Source organism: Coregonus lavaretus (assembly GCF_964263955.1).
Source record: "Coregonus lavaretus genome assembly, chromosome: 26".
Lineage (NCBI taxonomy): Eukaryota > Metazoa > Chordata > Actinopteri > Salmoniformes > Salmonidae > Coregonus > Coregonus lavaretus.
Genome location: NC_140013.1, coordinates 37,901,991 through 37,925,031, shown reverse-complemented (window position 1 = coordinate 37,925,031; position 23,041 = coordinate 37,901,991). Strand labels below are relative to the sequence as shown.

Below are 23,041 nucleotides of genomic sequence, written 5' to 3'. Positions count from 1 at the left end.
AATGCTTCTTTGCTGCCCTTCTTGACACCAGGCCATCCTCCAAAATTATTCGCCTCACTGTGCGTGCAGATGCACTCACACCTGCCTGCTGCCATTCCTGAGCAAGCTCTGCACTGGTGGTGCCCCGATCCCGCAGCTGAATCAACTTTAGGAGACGGTCCTGGCGCATGCTGGACTTTATTGGGCGCCCTGACGCCTTCTTCACAACAATTGAACCTCTCTCCTTGAAGTTCTCGATGATCCGATAAATGTTTGATTTAGGTGCAATCTTACTAGCAGCAATCTCCTTGCCTGTGAAGCCCTTTTTGTGCAAAGCAATGATGACGGCATGTGTTTCCTTGCAGGTAACCATGGTTGACAGAGGAAGAACAATGATTTCAAGCACCACCCTCCTTTTAAAGCTTCCAGTCGGTTATGCTAACTCAATCAGCATGACAGACTGATCGCCAGCCTTGTCCTCGTCAACACTCTCACCTGTGTTAACGAGACAATCACTGACATGATGGCAGCTGGTCCTTTTGTGGCAAGGCTGAAATGCAGTGGAAATGTTTTTTTGGGATTAAGTTCATTTTCATGGCAAAGAGGGACTTTGCAATTAATTGCAATTCATCTGATCACTCTTCATGACATTCTGGAGTATATGAAAATTGTCATCATCAACACTGAGGCAGCAAACTTTGTGGAGACCAATACTTGTGTCATTCTCAAAACTTTTGACGACGACTGTAGACCAGGCAGCGTTTGATGATGTCATGTCTAGGACGGTTCTCCAGAGTGAATCACTGGTCTGTGTCAAGAGCTGGAGGGATAGTTTTAAGTTGTACATTATACAGCTTAATAAAAAGTATATTACATACTGATATGCTAGACTGGACTACTTGGAAAAACTAACTTTAAATGGAGAGATGAGTGAAGCATTCCCACCAGAGTGATGGAGCTATTTAAAATGTATGTGGTGAATAAGTGAAACTCATCTTTCAGTGGTTTTTGTTCAACTCAGACCACTTCCTTTATTTTATGTGCAGACCGTTGTTTTGATTTACATTTTATGTCTAATAAAAAAAAAAGTCTGTCAATACTGTTTTGTGAAATTTGATTAATATAAGTAAGACATTTCCCTGGGCTCCAATGCCCTTTTGCTTGTTTTAGAGGTAGGGGTTTGCTTGTGTGAAATTATCTGAGAAACTGTAATAAATGTTCTGTACTAGATAAAGAATAAATCAAAAAGAAGAAAACAGTATTTCACAGTGTTCTTTTTCACTAGCCCATGATCATCACTCTCACCTTGCCTTTAGTAGCTCAGGGCTCTCTGTTGTTAGGAGACCCTCCTGAACACACTGACTCAGGTAGGGTCCATCAGAGCTTTCTCTACACGCCTGCAGTAGCTTTAGTCTAGTCTGCTTGTCTGGCCCGGTTCTGGGATCACTCGCCTCATAAAGGTCTATCACTTACCTACACACACACACAACAGAAAATCATATTGAATCAGACCTTTACAGCTTCCCTAGATCACAGTGAAAGCTGGGCCTAGTATTGCCATCTGAGAGTCAAGTGTGTGGGTCTACTTAACTACAATATTCTGGAGAGAGATGATTTAAGTGTGTGGGTCTACTTAACTACAATTTTCTGGAGATGATTTATTATCAAACATATAGTATGAACTGTATTATCATTCATTTTTACATTTTAGTCATTTAGCAGACGCTCTTATCAAGAGCGACTTACAGGAGCAATTAGGGTTAAGTGCCTTGCTCAAGGGCACATCAGCAGATTTTTCACCTAGTCGCCTCAGGGATTAGAACCAGTGACCTTTCGGTTACTGGCACAACGCTCTTAACCACTAAGCTACCTGCCGCCCCGTTATGTAAATGTCACACTCTCCTTGTCACTCCACGAGGGGTACTGAATAGTTCACCAACTGCCATGATACAGGACAATCTAAATAAGACCTTCCTACAGTATAACATTCATTCCAACATCAAAACAGAGGTGATCTCTCACCTTGATGTCCAGTCCGTGTGTGTCTGCAGTGCTCCCTCAGCCTGGGAAACACACTTTTCTCTCAGAGCCCTGTGCTCCACAAGAGTCTAGAACACCCACACTGGTTATACTTCCATTCCTTCTCCACACAGTCAGAACTGCTGTACATTCTGGATTAGAGCACAGGTAAACCTTGACACAGGACTTGCACGAAGCTGTTTGGGAGTCCTCAATAAGTAACAATAAGATATAAACTGAAAATAGCATCCACACGGGACAAAATAGACAATATATGGAAACTATTTAGTAGGACCAAAGTAATGATCCAGCACAGGGTGGTGAATTCTGCCTAAATGATTCTCCCACCACCCTCGCAGCCTTCTGATGCTGTTCTGGATAATGAATACACCCCCTCAGTCACACACACTAGACAGATATTGTATTGTCTTATAAGTCTACTGTGGAGAACAAAGGTAAAAAAAAAGAAGTTTTTTTTCCCCATCTGTTTTATTTATTTAACATTTTTACACAATAAATACAATTTGTTTTTTAGATTTGTTTTTTTTTACAGCCAATAATAATATGCAGAAAGGATTTTTCACCTGTTCTCTATGTTGTCACAGTGGCAACAGTCAGAATAGAAGGCCTGTTGTTCAACTACACTGATTTAGCAGCTCAGAAACATCTAAAAATCGAAACAAAATAAATCGATATAAAAAACGGTAAAATAAAATAAAACTACAGGGACACAGGACTGTTTCGAAGAGGGAGATTACAGAGTTGTATTTGGCCAGAGAGATGAACCATAACAACAGACGTATTGTAATAAAGGTGTTGGCTTGATCTGTGGGTGAGAACAGCTTTCTGACAAGATGGAGGACGTTGATGTTAACCATAAACTTCAAAACAAGTTTGATAAACATTCTAAACATCTCAGAGAGGGCGTGGTTTAGCAGACCAAACTAGCCAAGCACAGATAGGACCGTATCCTTCCTCCCCTCACATTATAATCACTCTCAAAACTTACACACCACCTAAAACTAACAAATCCACATTATCTCCATGTTCATTCAATATTCCTTATATTGTTTCAAAATTCAAATCAAATAACTTTTTGTTATTTTTTAATAACACCATTCTAAAGTAGAACCTCACCCTCCAGACCAAATGGTCCCCTGGCTTCTGACGAACACGATACAGGGTCAGAGGTTAGGGATGTCTCCCTAGGTTGGGTTTAAGAAGGGGCTGGTAATGGATATTGACCTACAGTAAGGTACAGCCCCACAAGGTGTCTACACTGAACAAAAATATAAACGCAACATGTAAAGTGTTGGTCCCATGTTTCATGAGCTGAAATAAAAGATCCCAGAAATTTTCCTTACGCACAAAAAGCTTATTTACGCTCTTTTTTGTTGGTGCACAAATCTGTTTATATCCCTGTTAGTGAGCATTTTTCCTTTGCCAAGATAATCCATCCACCTGACAGGTGTGGCATATCAAGAAGCTGATTAAACAGCATTATCATTACACAGGTGCACCTTGTGCTGGGGACAAAAGGCCACTCTAAAATGTGCAGTTTTGTCACACAACACAATGCCACAGATGTCTCAAGTTTCGAGGGAGCGTGCAATTGGCATGCTGACTGCAGGAATGTCCACCAGAGCTGTTGCCAGAAAATTGAATGTACATAAGCCGCCAACGTCGTTTTAGAGAATTTGGCAGTACGTCCAACCGGCCTCACATCCGCAGACCACGTGTAACCGCGCCAACCCAGGACCTCTTCACCTGCGGGATCTTCTGAGACCAGCCACCCAGACAGCTGATGAAACTGTGGGTTTGCACAACCGAATAATTTCTGCAAAACTGTCAGAAACTGTCTCAGGCAAGCTCATCTGCGTGCTCAAGGTCCTCACCTGGGTCTTTACCTGACTGCAGTTCGGCATCGTAACCGTCTTCAGTGGGCAAATGTCCCTGTTCTTCCATGGCCTGCATACTCACCAGACATGTCACCCATTGAGCATGTTTGGGATGCTCTGGATTGACGTGTAGCAGTTCCTTCCAATATCCAGCAACTTCGCACAGCCATTGAAGAGGAGTGGGACAACATTCCAAAGGCCACAATCAACAACCTGATCAACTCTATGTGAAGGAGATGTGTCGCACTGCATGAGACAAATGGTGGTCACACCAGATACTGACTGGTTTTCTGATCCACACCCCTACTTTTTTTAAAGGTATCTGTGACCAACAGATGGATATCTGTACTCCCAGTCATGTGAAATCCATAGATTAGGGCCCAACACATTTATTTCAATTGACTGATTTCCTTAAATGAACTGTTACTCAGTAAAATCGTTGAAATTGTTGCATGTTGTGTTTTGTATTTTTGTTCAGTGTAGTTGAATCTTCTATACGGTAGTTTATTTTGCAGTAGTATGCCCTATCAGTGTGGCAGGTTTGAAATGTGCAAAACAAATAGCTGTGTGATATGTTAGGACCTGATTAAATGTAAAAATTAATCAGTCTGAAGTGCTTTCAAAATATACATGACATCATATGTCAAAGTTCAAGGGTCAAACTGAAAGGTTACAAGTGAGACCTGACCCTTTCCAACCTCTACCTCCTCAGTAACTTTAGGGGGCTCAGTAGAGAGGTGGTCAACATATCAGTGAAAGTGATTTTATTATTTAATTGATTGTTAGTTTGAGGCGGTCAGTGGATAGGACACGGAAGCAAAATCACAACAAAACAAAGGTTAATGAAACAAAGTAAACTTCCTGGTTTAAATAATAAAAGCATGGCTACAGTCTTAAAATAGGAACGCTCAAAAAAGACGACAGAAAGCATCTCCTCTGGTCATGTTGTCCTCTGTGGTGCAGCTCCTCTGGTCATGTTGTCCTCTGTGGTGCAGCTCCTCTGGTCATGTTGTCCTCTGTGGTGCAGCTCCTCTGGTCATGTTGTCCTCTGTGGTGCAGCTCCTCTGGTCATGTTGTCCTCTGTGGTGCAGCTCCTCTGGTCATGTTGTCCTCTGTGGTGCAGCTCCTCTGGTCATGTTGTCCTCTGTGGTGCAGCTCCTCTGGTCATGTTGTCCTCTGTGGTGCAGCTCCTCTGGTCATGTTGTCCTCTGTGGTGCAGCTCCTCTGGTCATGTTGTCCTCTGTGGTGATGTTGTTTTCTTCCCTCCTCCTTTTCGGGTGAACCTCTGGGTTCGTTCATTCAGACATTTAAATACAGTCTCTCTCCACTCAACATCCCACTCACTCACTCAACCTAAAACATCCCACTCACTCACTCAACCTAAAACAACCCACTCACTCACTCAACCTAAAACAACCCACTCACTCACTCAACCTAAAACAACCCACTCACTCACTCAACCTAAAACAACCCACTCACTCACTCAACCTAAAACATCCCACTCACTCACTCAACCTAAAACAACCCACTCACTCACTCAACCTAAAACAACCCACTCACTCAGACTCCAGCAGTGATACACCATAGAGAGAGAGATGCCCGGTCCAACTCATAACCAGGACAGGGGTTGTTTCTGATAGGCCATCAGAGAAAACAGCAACCGTAAAGCACTAAACGCAGGCATCTGTGTCTGAAGGTTAAACAGAAGCCTGACAGGCAGAACTGAAAAACACCAGCAGCTCCATTGTCTCCTCTGCACTGCACTTCCAATTGACTAAATATTAGTGATACAAACACACGCTGTTCATCAGAGGTCGAAGCGAAGAAGACTTGTGTGTGTGTGTGCGCGTATGTCAAACTGCAAATAGACAGAACAGGCAGTCTGAGAAAAAAAGAGAAGGAGAGAGAGAGATGGAGGGAGGTAGAGGACGTTCAGGGAGGATCCAGCCCCACCTTTCTCTCTCTCCCTCTCTCCCTCCATCTCACCATACCCTTTACCTGTATGTACCATACTCTTTCAGGTTGCAATATGGATCAACTTCTACTACATATCAAATAGATACTCCATTCAGCGGGTTCGGCTAATATGAAACGTTGTGCATCATTCGGAACATTCCTATGACAACAGTAATGTACTGTACTAATACACATTAAATACGTATGATATGACAATATATGGCAAGGACAGGGGAAACTCTGCTCACACAGCAGATAAAACTCCCTTTCATCGCATCTCTCCCCCTCAACATTTTTCATTTTCCTCCTCCTCTTCCCAGTGGAGGGAGGTAGGGGGGAGTAAAGGGGGAGTTCTTCCCAGTGGAGGGAGATAGGGGGGAGTAAAGGGGGGCCTGCGCTCTGCTGTCCCCATGTCTGTCTGTCTGTCACACCAGTGTGATCTCCACCTCCTCAGTCTTCTCTGTCAGTTTGCGAGGTTTCTGCTTGGGGGGCGGGGGGGCTGCACGGACCTACGGGGGAGAGAGGGGGGTCATTTAACACACATCTCATCTACATGTAGCACTGTTGCCTCAATGCATTTAGATTCACACTGCTTCTCCCAATACTAGGCTTGATCTAGGCTGTTGAAAGGTTGAGGTTTTGGGGTGGCTTACAGGTCGTAGTTTGCTGAGGCCTACGTCAGGGGTGAACCGGGGGGGCTGGGAGAACTCTGGAGACACTGGACTCAGAGCTGAACTATGATCTGATGAGAGAGAGACAGAGACAGCGAGAGAGAGACAGAGAGAGCGAGACAGCGAGAGAGACAGAGAAAAGGTAAACCAGTGAAGAACAAACACCATTGTAAATATAACCCATATTTATGTTTATTTATTTTCCCTTTTGTACTTGAACTATTTGCACATCGTTACAACTGTATATAGACATAATATGACATTTCAAATGTCTCTATTATTTTGGAACTTGTGTGAGTGTAATGTTTACTGTTCATTTTTATTTCACATTTGTTTATTATCTATTTCACTTGCTTTGGCAATGTTAACATACGTTTCCCATGCCAATAAAGCCCCTTGGGGGGGGGAAGAGAGAGAGAGAGAGAGAGAGAGAGAGAGAGAGAGAGAGAGACAGACAGAGCCAGACACAGACAGAGAGCCAGACAGAGAGACAGACACAGAGAGACACAGCCACAGACAGACAGACAGACAGAGACAGACAGACAGACAGAGACAGACAGACAGAGAGAGAGAGAGAATGGAAATTACGCTGATGATCTCGTTTTACAGTCTTACCTACTGAATGTAACTGTCATGTTACTCTTTCTTACATGTGTAAACTAAAAACCCAGAATGGGTCGCTCTCTTACAGTGAGTGGGTTCCTTGTGCGTTGTGGGAGGCGGCTTGTGTTCCCCGTTGACAGAGGGTGATCGAGGGAGGGGCGGAGGGGTGTCTGGGGTGGTGTAGGGGCTGCAGGGGGGCTGGTCATACAGAGGGAGGGGGGGCAGCGAGGAGGGCAGCCTCGAAGATGGAGAGATCTGGAGGGGGAGGAGAGATTGAATAGAGAGAGGGAGACAGAAAGAGAGAGGGAAAGTTAGGGGTTAGAGGACAATGTCAATCATCTTTAACAGATTCTGCATATTGTGGCTTATTCATAATAATTGAAAACACAGTATTAATATCACTGGTCCTTCCAATCATTTTTACATTTACATGTTAGTCATTTAGTAGACGGGCAACTACATGCACAACGGATTACGGTCATTGTAGTTAATTATCATGTTTTAAGTGCTAAACTATGTAGAATATTGGCCTGTTGGAAACTACAACTCCCAACTACATCGCACAGTTCAGGCTGGGTCTGATTTATCTCACTGTGTGATGTGCGCATTGAGCTCACAGAAAAAAACAGAAGGAAATGGAATTCAAATAATTGGACCTACTTCGGTCAATTAGTTGTTTAAAAACGGAAAATAACCGAAATGTCGGTTAATCGCTCAGCACTAGCATGTGTGCATGCATTTGTGTGTGTGTACCAGTGTGTGTGTGTGTGTACCAGTGTGTGTGTACCAGTGTGTGTGTGTGTGTGTGTGTGTGTGTGTGTGTACCAGTGTGTGTGTGTGTGTGTGTGTGTGTGTGTGTGTGTGTGTGTACCAGTGTGTCTGCTCCGTTCTCTCCGTTCTCCGTCAGGTCCTCCACCAGTACAGAAGGGAAGACTCCCACTCGTCCGTTGAACTCTCCCTCCCAGAAGCCATCGTCCGTTTGGGTGTCTCTGTTAAGCAGACGGATGACAGCCCCCTCTGGGAAGGACAGCTCCTCATCCGCCTGACCATCGTAGTCATACAGCGCCCGTACAAAACTCACTGGGGAGAGAGGAGAGGGGGAGAGAGGAGAGGGGACAGAGGAGAGGGGGAGAGAGGAGAGGGGACAGAGGAGAGGGGGAGAGAGGAGAGGGGACAGAGAAGAGGGGGAGAGAGAAGAGGGGGGAGAGAGGAGGGGGAGGGGGGAGAGGAGGAGAGGGGACAGAGAAGAGGGGGAGAGAGGAGAGGAGGAGAGGGGAGAGGAGGAGAGGGGAGAGGGGGGAGAGAGGAGGGGGGAGAGGAGGAGGGGGGACAGAGAAGAGGGGGAGAGAGGAGAGGAGGAGAGGGGGGAGAGAGGAGAGGGGACAGAGAAGAGGGGGAGAGAGGAGAGGAGACAGAGAAGAGGGGGAGAGAGAAGAGGGGAGAGAGAGGGGAGAGAGGAGAGGGGACAGAGAAGAGGGGGAGAGAGGAGAGGGGGGGGAGAGAGGAGAGGGGACAGAGAAGCGGGGGAGTGAGGAGGGGGGGGAGAGGAGAGGGGGAGAGAGGAGGAGAGGGGGGAGAGAAGAGGGGGAGAGAGGAGAGGAGACAGAGAAGAGGGGGAGAGAGGAGAGGGGACAGAGAAGAGGGGGAGAGAGGAGAGGGGACAGAGAAGAAGAGGAGAGGGGAGAGAGGAGAGGGGACAGAGGAGAGGGGACAGAGAAGAGGGGGAGAGAGGAGAGGGGGGGGAGAGAGGAGAGGGGACAGAGGAGAGGGGACAGAGAAGAGGGGGAGAGAGGAGAGGGGGGGGAGAGAGGAGAGGGGACAGAGAAGCGGGGGAGTGAGGAGGGGGGGGAGAGGAGAGGGGGAGAGAGGAGAGAGGAGGAGAGGGGGAGAGGAGGATTATTATTGAATTCTGGAACAATCCATGAGGCTTGAACCTATTGAAGTGAGTTAACACACATTGGGTTCAGATCTTTACTATTGAAGTGAGTTAACACACATTGGGTTCAGATCTTTACTATTGAAGTGACTTAACACACATTGAGTTCAGATCTTTACTATTGAAGTGAGTTAACACACATTGAGTTCAGATCTTTACTATTGAAGTGAGTTAACACACATTGGGTTCAGATCTTTACTATTGAAGTGAGTTAACACACATTGGGTTCAGATCTTTGTTTTCATCAATGTCTTGATCTGACAAAAAAGTTGGAAATGTGTCTATAGTCTTTGAGAGTGTTTGTATTTGCCAATATTTTGTGCATGTGTGTGTAGTGGTGTGTGCATGTGTGTGTAGTGGTGTGTGCGTGTGTGTGTAATGGTGTGTGTGTGTGTAATGGTGTGTGTGTGTGTAATGGTGTGTGTGTGTGTGTGTAATGGTGTGTGTGTGTGTGTGTGTAATGGTGTGTGTGTGTGTGTGTGTAATGGTGTGTGTGTGTGTGTAATGGTGTGTGTGTGTGTGTGTAATGGTGTGTGTGTGTGTTCTTACCGCTGGCGTCTCCGTTGATGCTGCCTGTGTGTATCTCTGGCTCGGTGGAGTTGGAGGAGGTGTGTGAGCGTGCGTCCAGAGCAGCTAGAGACTGGAGCATGCTCAGTAGGCTGTTAGAGGTGGGGAACTGAAGATACTTCTCTGGTACGTAGCCAATCAGCCCCGTTTTACTCCTCGCCTGAAACAACCAATCACACAACATGATGTTTGACCGTGAACCAATTACAGAGCTCTGTGTTAAAGGACAGCCCTGGTCAACCAATGAAAGAGGACTATATTAGACAGTGCTGTGTGTTTACTGTCTGATTGCTGTTGTTACCTTGACCCAGTCCTCCATGTCTCCATCCTCTATGACCTCCAACATCTCATGCTCCTCTATAGTCAACTCATCTGGCTGAGAAGCCTAGAGACACAGAGAGAGAGAGAGAGACACAGAGAGAGAGAGAGAGAGAGACACAGAGAGAGAGAGAGAGACACAGAGAGAGAGAGAGAGAGACACAGAGAGAGAGAGAGACACACAGAGAGAGAGACACAGAGAGAGAGACACAGAGAGAGAGAGAGAGACACAGAGAGAGAGAGACACACAGAGAGAGAGAGAGAGACACAGAGAGAGAGAGAGAGACACAGAGAGAGAGAGAGAGACACAGAGAGAGAGAGAGACACAGAGAGAGAGAGAGACACACAGAGAGAGAGAGAGAGACACAGAGAGAGAGAGAGAGACACACAGAGAGAGACAGACAGAGAGAGAGAGACACAGAGAGAGAGAGAGAGAGAGAGAGAGAGACAGAGAGAGAGAGAGAGAGAGAGACACAGAGAGAGAGACACAGAGAGAGAGAGAGACACACAGAGAGAGAGAGAGAGAGAGAGACACAGAGAGAGACAGAGAGAGAGACAGAGAGAGAGAGAGAGAGAGAGACACAGAGAGAGAGAGACACACACAGAGAGAGACAGAGAGCGAGAGAGAGAGAGAGAGAGACAGAGAGAGAGAGGAGAGAGGAGAAGAGAGGATAGAGGAGAAGAGAGGATAGAGGAGAAGAGAGGATAGAGGAGAAGAGATGAGAGAGGAGGACAGGAGAAAAGGAGGGTATTAACCAATGGACAACACAGATAACTGATCTTTTATGGCTCTAATTTACATTTTACATTTTAGTCATTTAGCAGACGCTCTTATCCAGAGCGACTTACAGTTAGTGAGTGCATACATTATAATTGTTTTTTTATTTGTATTTTTTTATACTGGCCCCCCGTGGGAATCGAACCCACAACCCTGGCGTTGCAAACACCATGCTCTACCAACTGAGCTACCTCCCTGCCAGCCATTCCCTCCCCTACCCAATTGTGCGCCGCCCCATGGGTCTCCCGGTCGCGGCCGGCTACGACAGAGCCTGGATTCGAACCAGGATCTCTAGTGGCACAGCTAGCACTGCGATGCAGTGCCTTAGACCACTGCGCCACTCTAATGTTACATAGAACCCAGTGTTCAGATGGGTGGGGCCCCCTAACCCTGACCTTGATCCTGATGGGTAGAGTCCCCTAGCCCTGACCTGATGGGTGGAGCTCCCTGACCTTGATGGGTGGAGCCTCCTGACCCTGACGGGTAGAGCTCCCTGACCCTGACGGGTAGAGCTCCCTGACCATGACCTGATGGGTGGAGCTCCCTGACCCTGACGGGTAGAGCTCCCTGACCCTGATGGGTAGAGCTCCCTGACCCTGATGGGTAGAGCCTCCTGACCCTGACCTGATGAGTGGAGCCCCCTAACCTGACCTTGATAGGTGGGGCCACCTAACCCTGATGGGTGGAGCCCCCTGACCCTGATGGGTGGAGCCTCCTGACCTGACCTTGATAGGTGGGGCCCCCTAACCCTGATGGGTGGAGCTCCCTAACCCTGATGGGTGGAGCCCCCTGACCCTGATGGGTGGAGCCCCCTAGCCCTGATGGGTGGAGCCTCCTGACCTGACCTTGATAGGTGGAGCCCCCTGATCCTGATGGGTGGAGCCCCCTGACCCTGATGGGTGGAGCCCCCTGACCCTGATGGGTGGAGCCCCCTGACCCTGATGGGTGGAGCCCCCTGACCTGACCTTGATAGGTGGAGCCCCCTGATCCTGATGGGTGGAGCCCCCTGACCCTGATGGGTGGAGCCCCCTGACCCTGATGGGTGGAGCCCCCTGGCCCTGATGGGTGGAGCCCCCTAGCCCTGATGGGTGGAGCCCCATGACCCTGATAGGTGGAGCCCCCTGACCCTGATGGGTGGAGCCCCCTGACCCTGATGGGTGGAGCCCCCTGACCTGACCTTTATAGGTGGGGCCCCCTAACCCTGATGGGTGGAGCTCCCTAACCCTGATGGGTGGAGCTCCCTAACCCTGATGGGTGGAGCCCCCTGACCCTGATGGGTGGAGCCCCCTAGCCCTGATGGGTGGAGCCTCCTGACCTGACCTTGATAGGTGGAGCCCCCTGATCCTGATGGGTGGAGCCCCCTGACCCTGATGGGTGGAGCCCCCTGACCCTGACCTGAACTGGCCTGGCCTTGTGGGAGCAAACAAAGGTTACACAGCTCTTTTACACACCTTCATCTTAATGTACATATTACTACATAATCTGTCTAGATAAAGAATGTGTGTGGAAATACAGTACCAGTCAAAAGTTTGGACACACCTACTCATTCAAGGGTTTTTCTTTATTTTTACTATTTTCTACATTGTAGAATAATAGTGAAGACATCAACACTATGAAATAACACATATGGAATCATGTGGTAACCAAAAAAGTGTTAAACAAATCAAAATATATTTTATATTTGAGATTCTTCAAAGTAGCCACCCTTTGCCTTGATGACAGCTTTGCACACTCTTGGCATTCTCTCAACCAGCTTCATGAGGTAGTCACCCGGAATGCATTTCAATTAACAGGTGTGCCTTGTTAAAAGTGAATTTGTGGAATTTCTTTCCTTCTTAATGCGTTTGAGCCAATCAGTGGTGTTGTGACAAGGTAGGGGTGGTATACAGAAGATAGCCCTATTTGGTAAAAGTCCAAGTCCATATTATGGCAAGAACAGCTCAAATAAGCAAAGAGAAACGGCAGTACATCATTACTTTAAGACATGCAGGTCAGTCAATACGGAACATTTCAAGAACTTTGAAAGTTTCTTCAAGTGCAGTCGCAAAAACCATCAAGCACTATGATGAAACTGGCTCTCATGAGGACCGCCACAGGAATGGAAGACCCAGAGTTACCTCTGCTGCAGAGGATAAGTTAATTAGAGTTAACTGCACCTCAGATTGCAGCCCAAATAAATGCTTCACAGAGTTCAAGTCACAGACACATCTCAACATCTTCTGTTCAGAGGAGACTGCGTGAATCAGGCCTTCATGGTCGAATTGCTGCAAAGAAACCACTACTAAAGGACACCAATAAGAAGAAGAGACTTGCTTGGGCCAAGAAACACGAGCAATGGACATTAGAGTGGTGGAAATCTGTCCTTTGGTCTGATGAGTCCAAATGTGAGATTTTTGGTTCCAACCGCCATGTCTTTGTGAGACGCAGAGTAGGTGAACAGATTATCTCCGCATGTGTGGTTCCCACCGTGAAGCATGGAGGAGGTGGTGTGATGGTGTGGGGGTGCTTTGCTGGTGACACTGTCTGTGATTTATTTAGAATTCAAGGCATACTTCACCAGCATGGCTACCACAGCATTCTGCAGCGATACACCATCCCATCTGTTTTGCGCTTAGTGGGACTATCATTTGTTTTTCAACAGGACAATGACCCACAACGCACCTCCAGGCTGTGTAAGGGCTATTTGACCAATAAGGAGAGTGATGGAGTGCTGCATCAGATGACCTGGCCTCCACAATCACCCGACCTCAACCCAATTGAGATGGTTTGGGATGAATTGGACCGCAGAGTGAAGGAAAAGCAGCTAACAAGTGCTCAGCATATGTGGGAACTCCTTCAAGACTGTTGGAAAAGCATTCCTCATGAAGCTGGTTGAGAGAATGCCAAGAGTGTGCAAAGCTGTCATCAAGGCAAAGGGTGGCTACTTTGAAGAATCTAAAATATATTTGGATTTGTTTAACACTTTTTTGGTTACTACATGATTCCATATGTGTTATTTCATAGTTTTGATGTCTTCACTATTATTCTACAATGTAGAAAATAAGAAAAATTAAGAAAAACCCTTGAATGAGTAGATATGTCCAAACACCTCACTCTGACCATTTTAATCGCCCTAGCAGAGCTGGTTAGGCTGTTTTCATGGTATCCAAAGCGTTGGTGACTATTTGCTGCTGGCAACAATTTAATTACGCTTTTTTGCCCATGTTTACTGACACCGGCCACATTCAACTGGTGTTGAGCGTTCGTAAATTCATCAGTTATGCTGCGCTCTGGCACACGTACACTCAGACGAGAGTGCTCTGAAATCGGAGTAGATCGCCAGAGCGACTGTCCATTGAGAACGCACAACGACTATACCACTTAGCTAAACTAAGAATGACGGGAATAATCAAGTCAATAAACGTTGGGTAGTTAGTTAGATAGCATATAGTTAATATACTGGCAAGTTTGATGTATTAGTAGCTAACTAACGTTAGTTAGGTAGCGTTATGGTGTCTTTTCACAGTGTTGTGGGAACAAGTTTAAATTTATGAGATAAGTGACTCTTGGTGCCACAGAGTCTGGATTCCAGTATGTCGAGGGAGCTTACTGGTGTTTATCTTAGAATGATTGATAGATAGAATATACTGACTTGGGTACAGGGTAATACGATCAAAGAAGGGAGTGCCCACTGAGGGTTAACAGATGTTGTTGAAGAAACGTGTAACATGAAGTATATAAACTAAGAGATTTCCTTTGTTCAGTAGTTTGGATGAAAGAGGCAAAGCATGTGCCCTTTTGTTAAGACGAACCACGGTACCGTACCTATTACATATTTGTATGAACTCTCCATATAATTGTTTAAGTATATTCTTGCATCCTGAATTACTTGATACCCGAGAAACTCATCATAACAGGTAGCTGACATACCGGTACATACTGCTGTAATTACATGCGGTTCGTAAGGATAGAGTAGCTAACAAATTGTCAGCCAACATAACGTGTAAGGTAACTTATTTGAAAAGTCATTACTTTATTACATTGCTCAACATTTTCATAATTTGTTAAAGCAATGAATTTGTATCCGCTCTCGTTGGACTTCGGCTGCATATTTTCCGGCATTTTCTTCAAATCTGAAAACGTTGTGAAGCCACGCCCATTTTCGGAAGAATAGCATTATAGGCCCTAAAAGCACGGAAATAGTGTCCACTGCTTGTATACTTCGTATTTTGGCGAATGTAGTACGACATCCGGGAACTTTTGGCATACTAACTATATCCATACTATGACCAATAAGCATACTACACACTCAATTGACGTCACAAATAGTAGGGTTAGTATGAGTATTCGAACACAGCTCTGGTCTTTCCATTCCAGACTGACCATGTGAATCCAGGTGAAAGCTATGATCCCTTATTGATGTCACTTGTTAAATCAGTGTAGATGAAGGGGAGGAGACAGGTTAAAGAAGGATTTTTAAGCCTCGAGACAACTGAGACATGGATTGCGTATGTGTGCCTTTCAGAGGGTGAATGGGCAAGACAAAAGATTGAAGTGCCTTTGAACGGGGTATGGTAGTAGGTGCCAGGCGCAACGGTTGTGTCAAGAAATGCAACACTGCTAGGTTTTTCACGCTCAACAGTTTCCTGTGTGTATCAAGATCGGTCCACCACCCAAAGGACATCCAGCCAACTGTGGGAAGAATTGGAGTCAACATGGGCCAGCATCCCTGTGGAACGCTTTCAACACCTTGTAGAGTCCATGCCCCGACGAATTGAGGCTGTTCTGAGGGCAAAAGTGTGTGTGTGTGTGTGTGTGTGTGTGTGTGTGTGTGTGTGTGTGTGTGTATTACCTTGTATGAGTAGAGGACTTTGCAGGTGAGTGGGTAGTTCCTGAGGGTGCCAGAGGGGCTGGAGCTGCTGTCATCAAACACCTCCATGTTCTCTTCACACTCCTCACCCTCCGACCGCTCCAGATCAACCGGGCCCTATACACACACACACACACACACACACACACGTCACAATGAGCTAGGTCCAATGCTCCAGTGTGGTTCTCTCCGGTTCTCTCTCCTTGTCCTTCTGAGTCAGGTGATGTGAAGGGTGTCGCTGTAAAACCTTTACGTCCTGACCCCTCCTTTACCTGTCCTCAGGGAACCTCATTGGCTCAGAGAGATCAGGTGATCCAGGTGGCATATGGGCCCGCCCCCCTTCGGACCAGACATAGCAACCCAACCAGGACAAAACACGTGTGTGTGTGTGTGTGTGTTTTGTTCTGTTTGTGTTCAAAACTCACTATGTTCCTGATAAGAAGCTTAGTCATCACTAAACTCTACACCTCCTTCGGAGTAGGAAAATAACAGCTGTGTGTGTGTGACCAATCAGGTGTTCCCCTTCCTGCATATAGTCCTCCTATTGTAAGCAGAGGAAGGAGTTTCCTCTTCTTATCTAGGTTAACACATTTAGCTTGGAATGATGAGTTAAAAAAGAAACAGTTGATTCTGCTTTTAATAATAATAGCTATATAAAAACACCTTGTAGTTGTCAAGCAAAAAACCAAACGTAGAAATCAATAGGTAACAGGTATTATCATCATGGCCAGAAGGGATTGTTAGAAGAGGATTGTACTATATTATCCTAGTAGTTATCACCTTGAGGAAAAACTACTTCATTCTCCATCACACTGATCAACCAGACTGGTCTGGGAACAGATAGAACTCCCTCTACTAATTCTCTGTCCCTCTTCTCCTCCTTTCTCTCATCCACACTCTCCCCCTCTCCACCCTCCTCCTCTCCACCCTCCTCCTCTCCACCCTCCTCCTCTCCACTCTCCCCCTCTCCACCCTCCTCCTCTCCTTTGGTTTCAGTTTCCCATTATCACTCTCCTCCTCTCCTTTGGTTTCAGTTTCTATTATCACTCTCCTCCTCTCCTTTGGTTTCAGTTTCCCATTATCACTCTCCCCTCCCTCTCACCTTCTCTCTCTCACTTCCTCTCCCATGCTCTCTTTCTCTGGTGGTTGCTGCAGTGTCATGTGAACAGAATGTTAAGTGATGAAGAGGAGCGGAGACCGCTTACCTCAACATCCTGCTGACACACACACACACACACACACACACACACACGTGATAACTAGGCACACAGGACCAAAGTTCTGCAGCACACACACGGGCCTTGGCTGCCCTGTGGTAAAGAAACAGTCTGTGGTGATGACAGGGAGTGTAGTGTATTTTCCTCCCGAGTGAGGGAAAGTGGTGTAGTGAGAGGGAGGGAGGGAGGGCATGTGTCTCACCGAGAGTGAGGGATCGTGGGTAGTGTAGTTTAGTGTAGCCCAGCGCTCATTCTCCAGCTCCTCCATCACCTGGTTCATGGCGCTCTTCAGCCAGGTCTCCACGGCAACGCCCACCTGTCTCAGCAGGTCCAAACGAGCCTCTGCCTTCAGCTTTACTGTCTGGAGTGAGAGAGAGGGAGGTTACACACACAGACACACACTGCTGGGTAATCACTACGACTGACAGGGGCCGTTGGAGGACTCAATCTATCCCATCAGCCCAACGTCTATGGTGGAAGGCTATATCAGTTATAATGATCAGGTCTATGGTAGAAGGCTATATCAGTTATAATGATCAGGTCTATGGTGGAAGGCTATATCAGTTATAATGATCAGGTCTATGGTGGAAGGCTATATCAGTTATAATGATCAGGTCTATGGTAGAAGGCTATATCAGTTATAATGATCAGGTCTATGGTGGAAGGCTATATCAGTTATAATGATCAGGTCTATGTTGGAAGGCTATATCAGTTATAATGATCAGGTCTATGGTGGAAGGCTATATCAGTTATAATGATCAGGTCTATGGTGGAAGGCTATATCAGTTATAATGATCAGGTCTATGGTGGAAGGCTATATCAGTTATAATCATCATGTCTATGGTGGAAGGCTATATCAGTTATAATCATCATGTCTATGGTGGAAGGCTATATCAGTTATAATGATCAGGTCTATGGTAGAAGGCTATATCAGTTATAATGATCAGGTCTATGGTAGAAGGCTATATCAGTTATAATGATCAGGTCTATGGTAGAAGGCTATATCAGTTATAATGATCAGGTCTATGGTAGTCGGCTATATCAGTTATAATGATCAGGTCTATGTTGGAAGGCTATATCAGTTATAATGATCAGGTCTATGGTGGAAGGCTATATCAGTTATAATGATCAGGTCTATGGTAGAAGGCTATATCAGTTATAATGATCAGGTCTATGTTGGAAGGCTATATCAGTTATAATGATCAGGTCTATGGTGGAAGGCTATATCAGTTATAATGATCAGGTCTATGGTGGAAGGCTATATCAGTTATAATGATCAGGTCTATGGTGGAAGGCTATATCAGTTATAATGATCAGGTCTATGGTGGAAGGCTATATCAGTTATAATCATCATGTCTATGGTGGAGTAGCACGTCAGCGACCGTCAGAGTCTCTATGGTGACTGTGGTCAGCAGTGGGGGACAGACTAACTCCAGACAGTCAAACACAAAGTCTAGAAAGGTTTACAGCCAGGTAAGTAGTATGTAGGTACACAGGAAGTGCAGGGAGATGGACTCATTACAGTACATTTCCATGGAGATAAAAGCTATTTAATGTCTGATCAGTAACAGGAAGTGGAGTGTGGTTAATTATTTATGTTAAATACACTATCATCACTATAACTTCCTGCTCGGACCCCACCGCACAGACTATTGGTTGTCCTGGCTCTGCCCCTCCCCCCGGACCCATTAGACCTAAATGGACTCATCAAACATTCAACAGACAGCAGGAGATAATGGGGTCTGGGAGAGAGAGGGGGAGGGAGGTGGAGAGAGGGGGTAGGGGGTAGAGAGTGGGAGGGAGGGAGGTGGAGAGATGGGGGATGAGGGAGGTGGAGAGAGGGGGTAGGGGGTAGAGAGTGGGAGGGAGGGAGGTGGAGAGATGGGGGATGAGGGAGGTGGAGAGAGGGGTAGGGGGTAGAGAGTGGGAGGGAGGGAGGTGGAGAGAGGGGGTAGGGGGTTTGTGCTGTGGTGGAGACCTCTGTGGGCTATACTCGGCCTTGTCTCAGGATTGTAAGTTGGTGGTTGAGGATATCCCTCTAGTGGTGCGGGGGCTGTGCTTTGGCAGAGTGGGTGGGGTTATATCCTTCCTGTTTGGCCCTGTCCGGGGGTTTCTTCGGATGGGGCCACAGTGTCTCCGGACCGCTCCTGTCTCAGCCTCCAGTATTTATGCTGCAGTAGTTTATGTGTCGGGGGGCTGGGGTTAGTTGGTTATACCTGGAGTACTTCTCCTGTCTTATCCAGTGTCCTGTGTGAATTTAAGTATGCTCTCTCTAATTCTCTCATTCTCTCTTTCTCTCTGAGAACCTGAGCCCTAGGACCATACGTCAGGACTACCGGGCATGCTGACACCTTGCTGTCCCCAGTCCGCCTGGCCTTGCTGCTATTCCAGTTTCAACTGTTCTGCCTGCGGTTACGAAACCCCTACCTGTCCCAGACCTGCTGTTTTCAACTCTTAATGATCGGCTATGAAAAGCCAACTGAGAGACCTGAGCCCTAGGACCATACGTCGGGACTACCGGCCGTGGTGACTCCTTGCTGTCCCCAGTCCGCCTGGCCTTGCTGCTATTCCAGTTTCAACTGTTCTGCCTGCGGTTATGGAACCCCTACCTGTCCCAGACCTGCTGTTTTCAACTCTTAATGATCGGCTATGAAAAGCCAACTGAGATTTATTCCTGATTATTATTTGACCATGCTTGTCACTTATGAACATTTTTGAACATCTTGGCATGGTTCTGTTATAACCTCCACCCGGCACAGCCAGAAGAGGACTGGCCACCCCTCATAGCCTGGTTCCTCTCTAGGTTTCTTCCTAGGTTTTGGCCTTTCTAGGGAGTTTTTCCTAGCCACCGTGCTTCTACACCTGCATTACTAGCTGTTTGGGGTTTTAGGCTGGGTTTCTGTACAGCACTTCGAGATATTAGCTGATGTACGAAGGGCTATATAAAATAAAATTGATTGATTGATTGATTGGGTAGGGGGTAGAGAGTGGGAGGGAGGGAGGTGGAGAGAGGGGGTAGGGGGTAGGGATTAGGAGGGAGGGAGGTGGAGAGATGGGGGATGAGGGAGGTGGAGAGAGGGGGTAGGGGGTAGAGAGTGGGAGGGAGGGAGGTGGAGAGAGGGGGTAGGGGGTAGAGAGTGGGAGGGAGGGAGGTGGAGAGAGGGGGTAGGGGGTAGAGAGTGGGAGGGAGGGAGGTGGAGAAAAGGGTGAGGGGTAGAGAGTGGTCCATAGCTGTGTGTATTTCTCGTCTCTGTCTGTGGGCGCTATGACTAAATCAACCAGCAGGGAGTGCCAGATATAGGGAAATCACAGAAGTGAGGAGGAGGGAGAGGTGAGGAGGAGGGAGAGGTGAGGAGGAGGGAGGGAGAAGTGAGGAGGAGGGAGAGGTGAGGAGGAGGGAGAGGTGAGGAGGAGGGAGAGGTGAGGAGGAGGGAGAGGTGAGGAGGAGGGAGGGAGAAGTGAGGAAGAAGTGAGGAGGAGGGAGAAGTGAGGAGGAGGGAGAGGTGAGGAGGGAGAGGTGAGGAGGAGGGAGAGGTGAGGAAGAGGTGAGGAGGAGGGAGAGGTGAGGAGGAGGGAGAAGTGAGGAGGGAGAGGTGAGGAGGAGGGAGAGGTGAGGAAGAGGTGAGGAGGAGGGAGAGGTGAGCAGGAGGGAGAGGTGAGGAGGAGGAAGAGGTGAGGAAGAGGTGAGGAGGAGGGAGAGGTGAGGAGGAGGGAGAGGTGAGGAGGAGGGAGAAGTGAGGAGGAGGGAGAGGTGAGGAGGAGGAAGAGGTGAGGAAGAGGTGAGGAGGAGGGAGAGGTGAGGAGGAGGGAGAGGTGAGGAGGAGGAAGAGGTGAGGAAGAGGTGAGGAGGAGGGAGAGGTGATGAGGAGGAAGAGGTGAGGAGGAGGGAGAGGTGAGGAGGAGGAAGAGGTGAGGAGGAGGGAGAGGTGAGGAGGAGGGAGAGGTGAGGAGGAGGGAGAGATGAGGAGGAAGATGGAGAAGTGAGGAGGAGGAGGAGGAGGGAGAAGTGAGGAGGGAGAGAGAAGTGAGGAGGGAGAGAGAAGTGAGGAGGAGGAAGAAGTGAGGAGGAGGGAGAGGTGAGGAGGAGGGAGAGGTGAGGAGGAGGGAGAAGTGATGAGGAGGGAGAGGTGAAGAGGAGGGAGAAGTGAGGAGGAGGGAGAGGTGAAGAGGAGGGAGAAGTGAGGAGGAGGAGGAGGAGGAGGAGGAGGAGGGAGAAGTGAGGAGGGAGAGAGAAGTGAGGAGGGAGAAGTGAGGAGGAGGAAGAAGTGAGGAGGAGGAAGAAGTGAGGAGGAGGGAGAGGTGAGGAGGAGGGAGAAGTGAGGAGGAGGGAGAGGTGAGGAGGAGGGAGAAGTGAGGAGGAGGGAGAAGTGAGGAGGAGGGAGAAGTGAGGAGGGAGAGGTGAGGAGGAGGGAGAGGTGAGGAGGAGGGAGAAGTGAGGAGGGAGAAGTGAGGAGGAGGGAGAAGTGAGGAGGGAGAGGTGAGGAGGAGGGAGAGGTGAGGAGGAGGGAGAAGTGAGGAGGGAGAAGTGAGGAGGAGGGAGAAGTGAGGTCTACCTTTTATTCTTACAAACAAACACACACCTCAGCCTTGCGGATGTTCTCTTTGGTATCCTCTATCTTCAGCTCCAGATCAAGCCGGCCCTGCTCCGTTTGAGGGACTCCCAGTGTCTCACACTCCTCCAGGCTCTAATGCCACACACACACACACACACACAATTAAACATCACAGACACACACAATTAAACATCACAGACACACACAATTAAACATCACAGACACATCTGTTTTTCAAAGATGATCTGAGCCAACATGAACAAATAGTATGTGTGTGTAGTGTGTAGTTGTGTGTGGTGTATAGTTGTGTGTGTGGACTCACTCTCTTGTAGTGGACGATGTTCTTGTGTTCTCGGGCCATTCTGGTTGCCCATTTCCTGGCCTCCTTGTTCAGGCTGTGCTCCTCTGTCTGGTTCCCCGTGTCTGACTCCAACTTACGACTCTACAACACACACACACACCGTTACCATGGAGATAAGCAGAACAACGCCCTCTTCCCAAGTGGTTACCATGGAAATGATGGAATATCCTAAATAATGATTCCACTATACCATGAAGAACAAGAGTCATTACACCTAACAACCCCTGGATACAGCTACCTATCAACCACACCAAGTACCCCTGGATACAGCTACCTAACAACCACACCAAGTACCCCTGGATACATCTACCTAACAACCACACCAAGTACCCCTGGATACAGCTACCTAACAACCACACCAAGTACCACTGGATACAGCTACCTAACAACCACACCAAGTACCACTGGATACAGCTACCTAACAACCACACCAAGTACCACTGGATACAGCTACCTAACAACCACACCAAGTACCACTGGATACAGCTACCTAACAACCACACCACGTACCCCTGGATACAGCTACCTAACAACCACACCAAGTACCCCTGGATACAGCTACCTAACAACCACACCAAGTACCACTGGATACAGCTACCTAACAACCACACCAAGTACCCCTGGATACAGCTACCTAACAACCACACCAAGTACCCCTGGATACAGCTACCTAACAACCACACCAAGTACCCCTGGATACATCTACCTAACAACCACACCAAGTACCACTGGATACAGCTACCTAACAACCACACCACGTACCCCTGGATACAGCTACCTAACAACCACACCAAGTACCACTGGATACAGCTACCTAACAACCACACCACGTACCCCTGGATACAGCTACCTAACAACCACACCAAGTACCCCTGGATACAGCTACCTAACAACCACACCAAGTACCCCTGGATACAGCTACCTATCAACCACACCAAGTACCACTGGATACAGCTATCTAACAACCACACCACGTACCCCTGGATACAGCTATCTAACAACCACACCAAGTACCCCTGGATACAGCTACCTAACAACCACACCAAGTACCCCTGGATACAGCTACCTAACAACCACACCAAGTACCCCTGGATACATCTACCTAACAACCACACCAAGTACCACTGGATACAGCTACCTAACAACCACACCAAGTACCCCTGGATACAGCTACCTAACAACCACACCAAGTACCCCTGGATACAGCTACCTAACAACCACACCACGTACCCCTGGATACAGCTACCTAACAACCACACCAAGTACCCCTGGATACAGCTACCTAACAACCACACCACGTACCCCTGGATACAGCTACCTAACAACCACACCAAGT

At 47.5% G+C, this 23,041-nt stretch overlaps 1 protein-coding gene across 1 annotated transcript in view; it reads right to left on the bottom strand.

The window, feature by feature from the left end:
• Nucleotides 1-4,643: 4,643 nt before the first annotated feature.
• LOC311101651 (F-BAR and double SH3 domains protein 2-like) overlaps nt 4,644-23,041 on the bottom strand; it is a 77,887-nt gene continuing 59,489 nt past the window's right edge. Inside the window, 10 exon segments of the mRNA XM_084142791.1 lie at nt 4,644-6,361; nt 6,506-6,594; nt 7,213-7,381; nt 7,998-8,206; nt 9,612-9,789; nt 9,931-10,014; nt 15,557-15,691; nt 16,994-17,152; nt 21,372-21,476; nt 21,667-21,786. Coding sequence (XP_083998917.1) covers nt 6,278-6,361; nt 6,506-6,594; nt 7,213-7,381; nt 7,998-8,206; nt 9,612-9,789; nt 9,931-10,014; nt 15,557-15,691; nt 16,994-17,152; nt 21,372-21,476; nt 21,667-21,786 — 1,332 coding nt within the window. The 3' untranslated portion in view covers nt 4,644-6,277.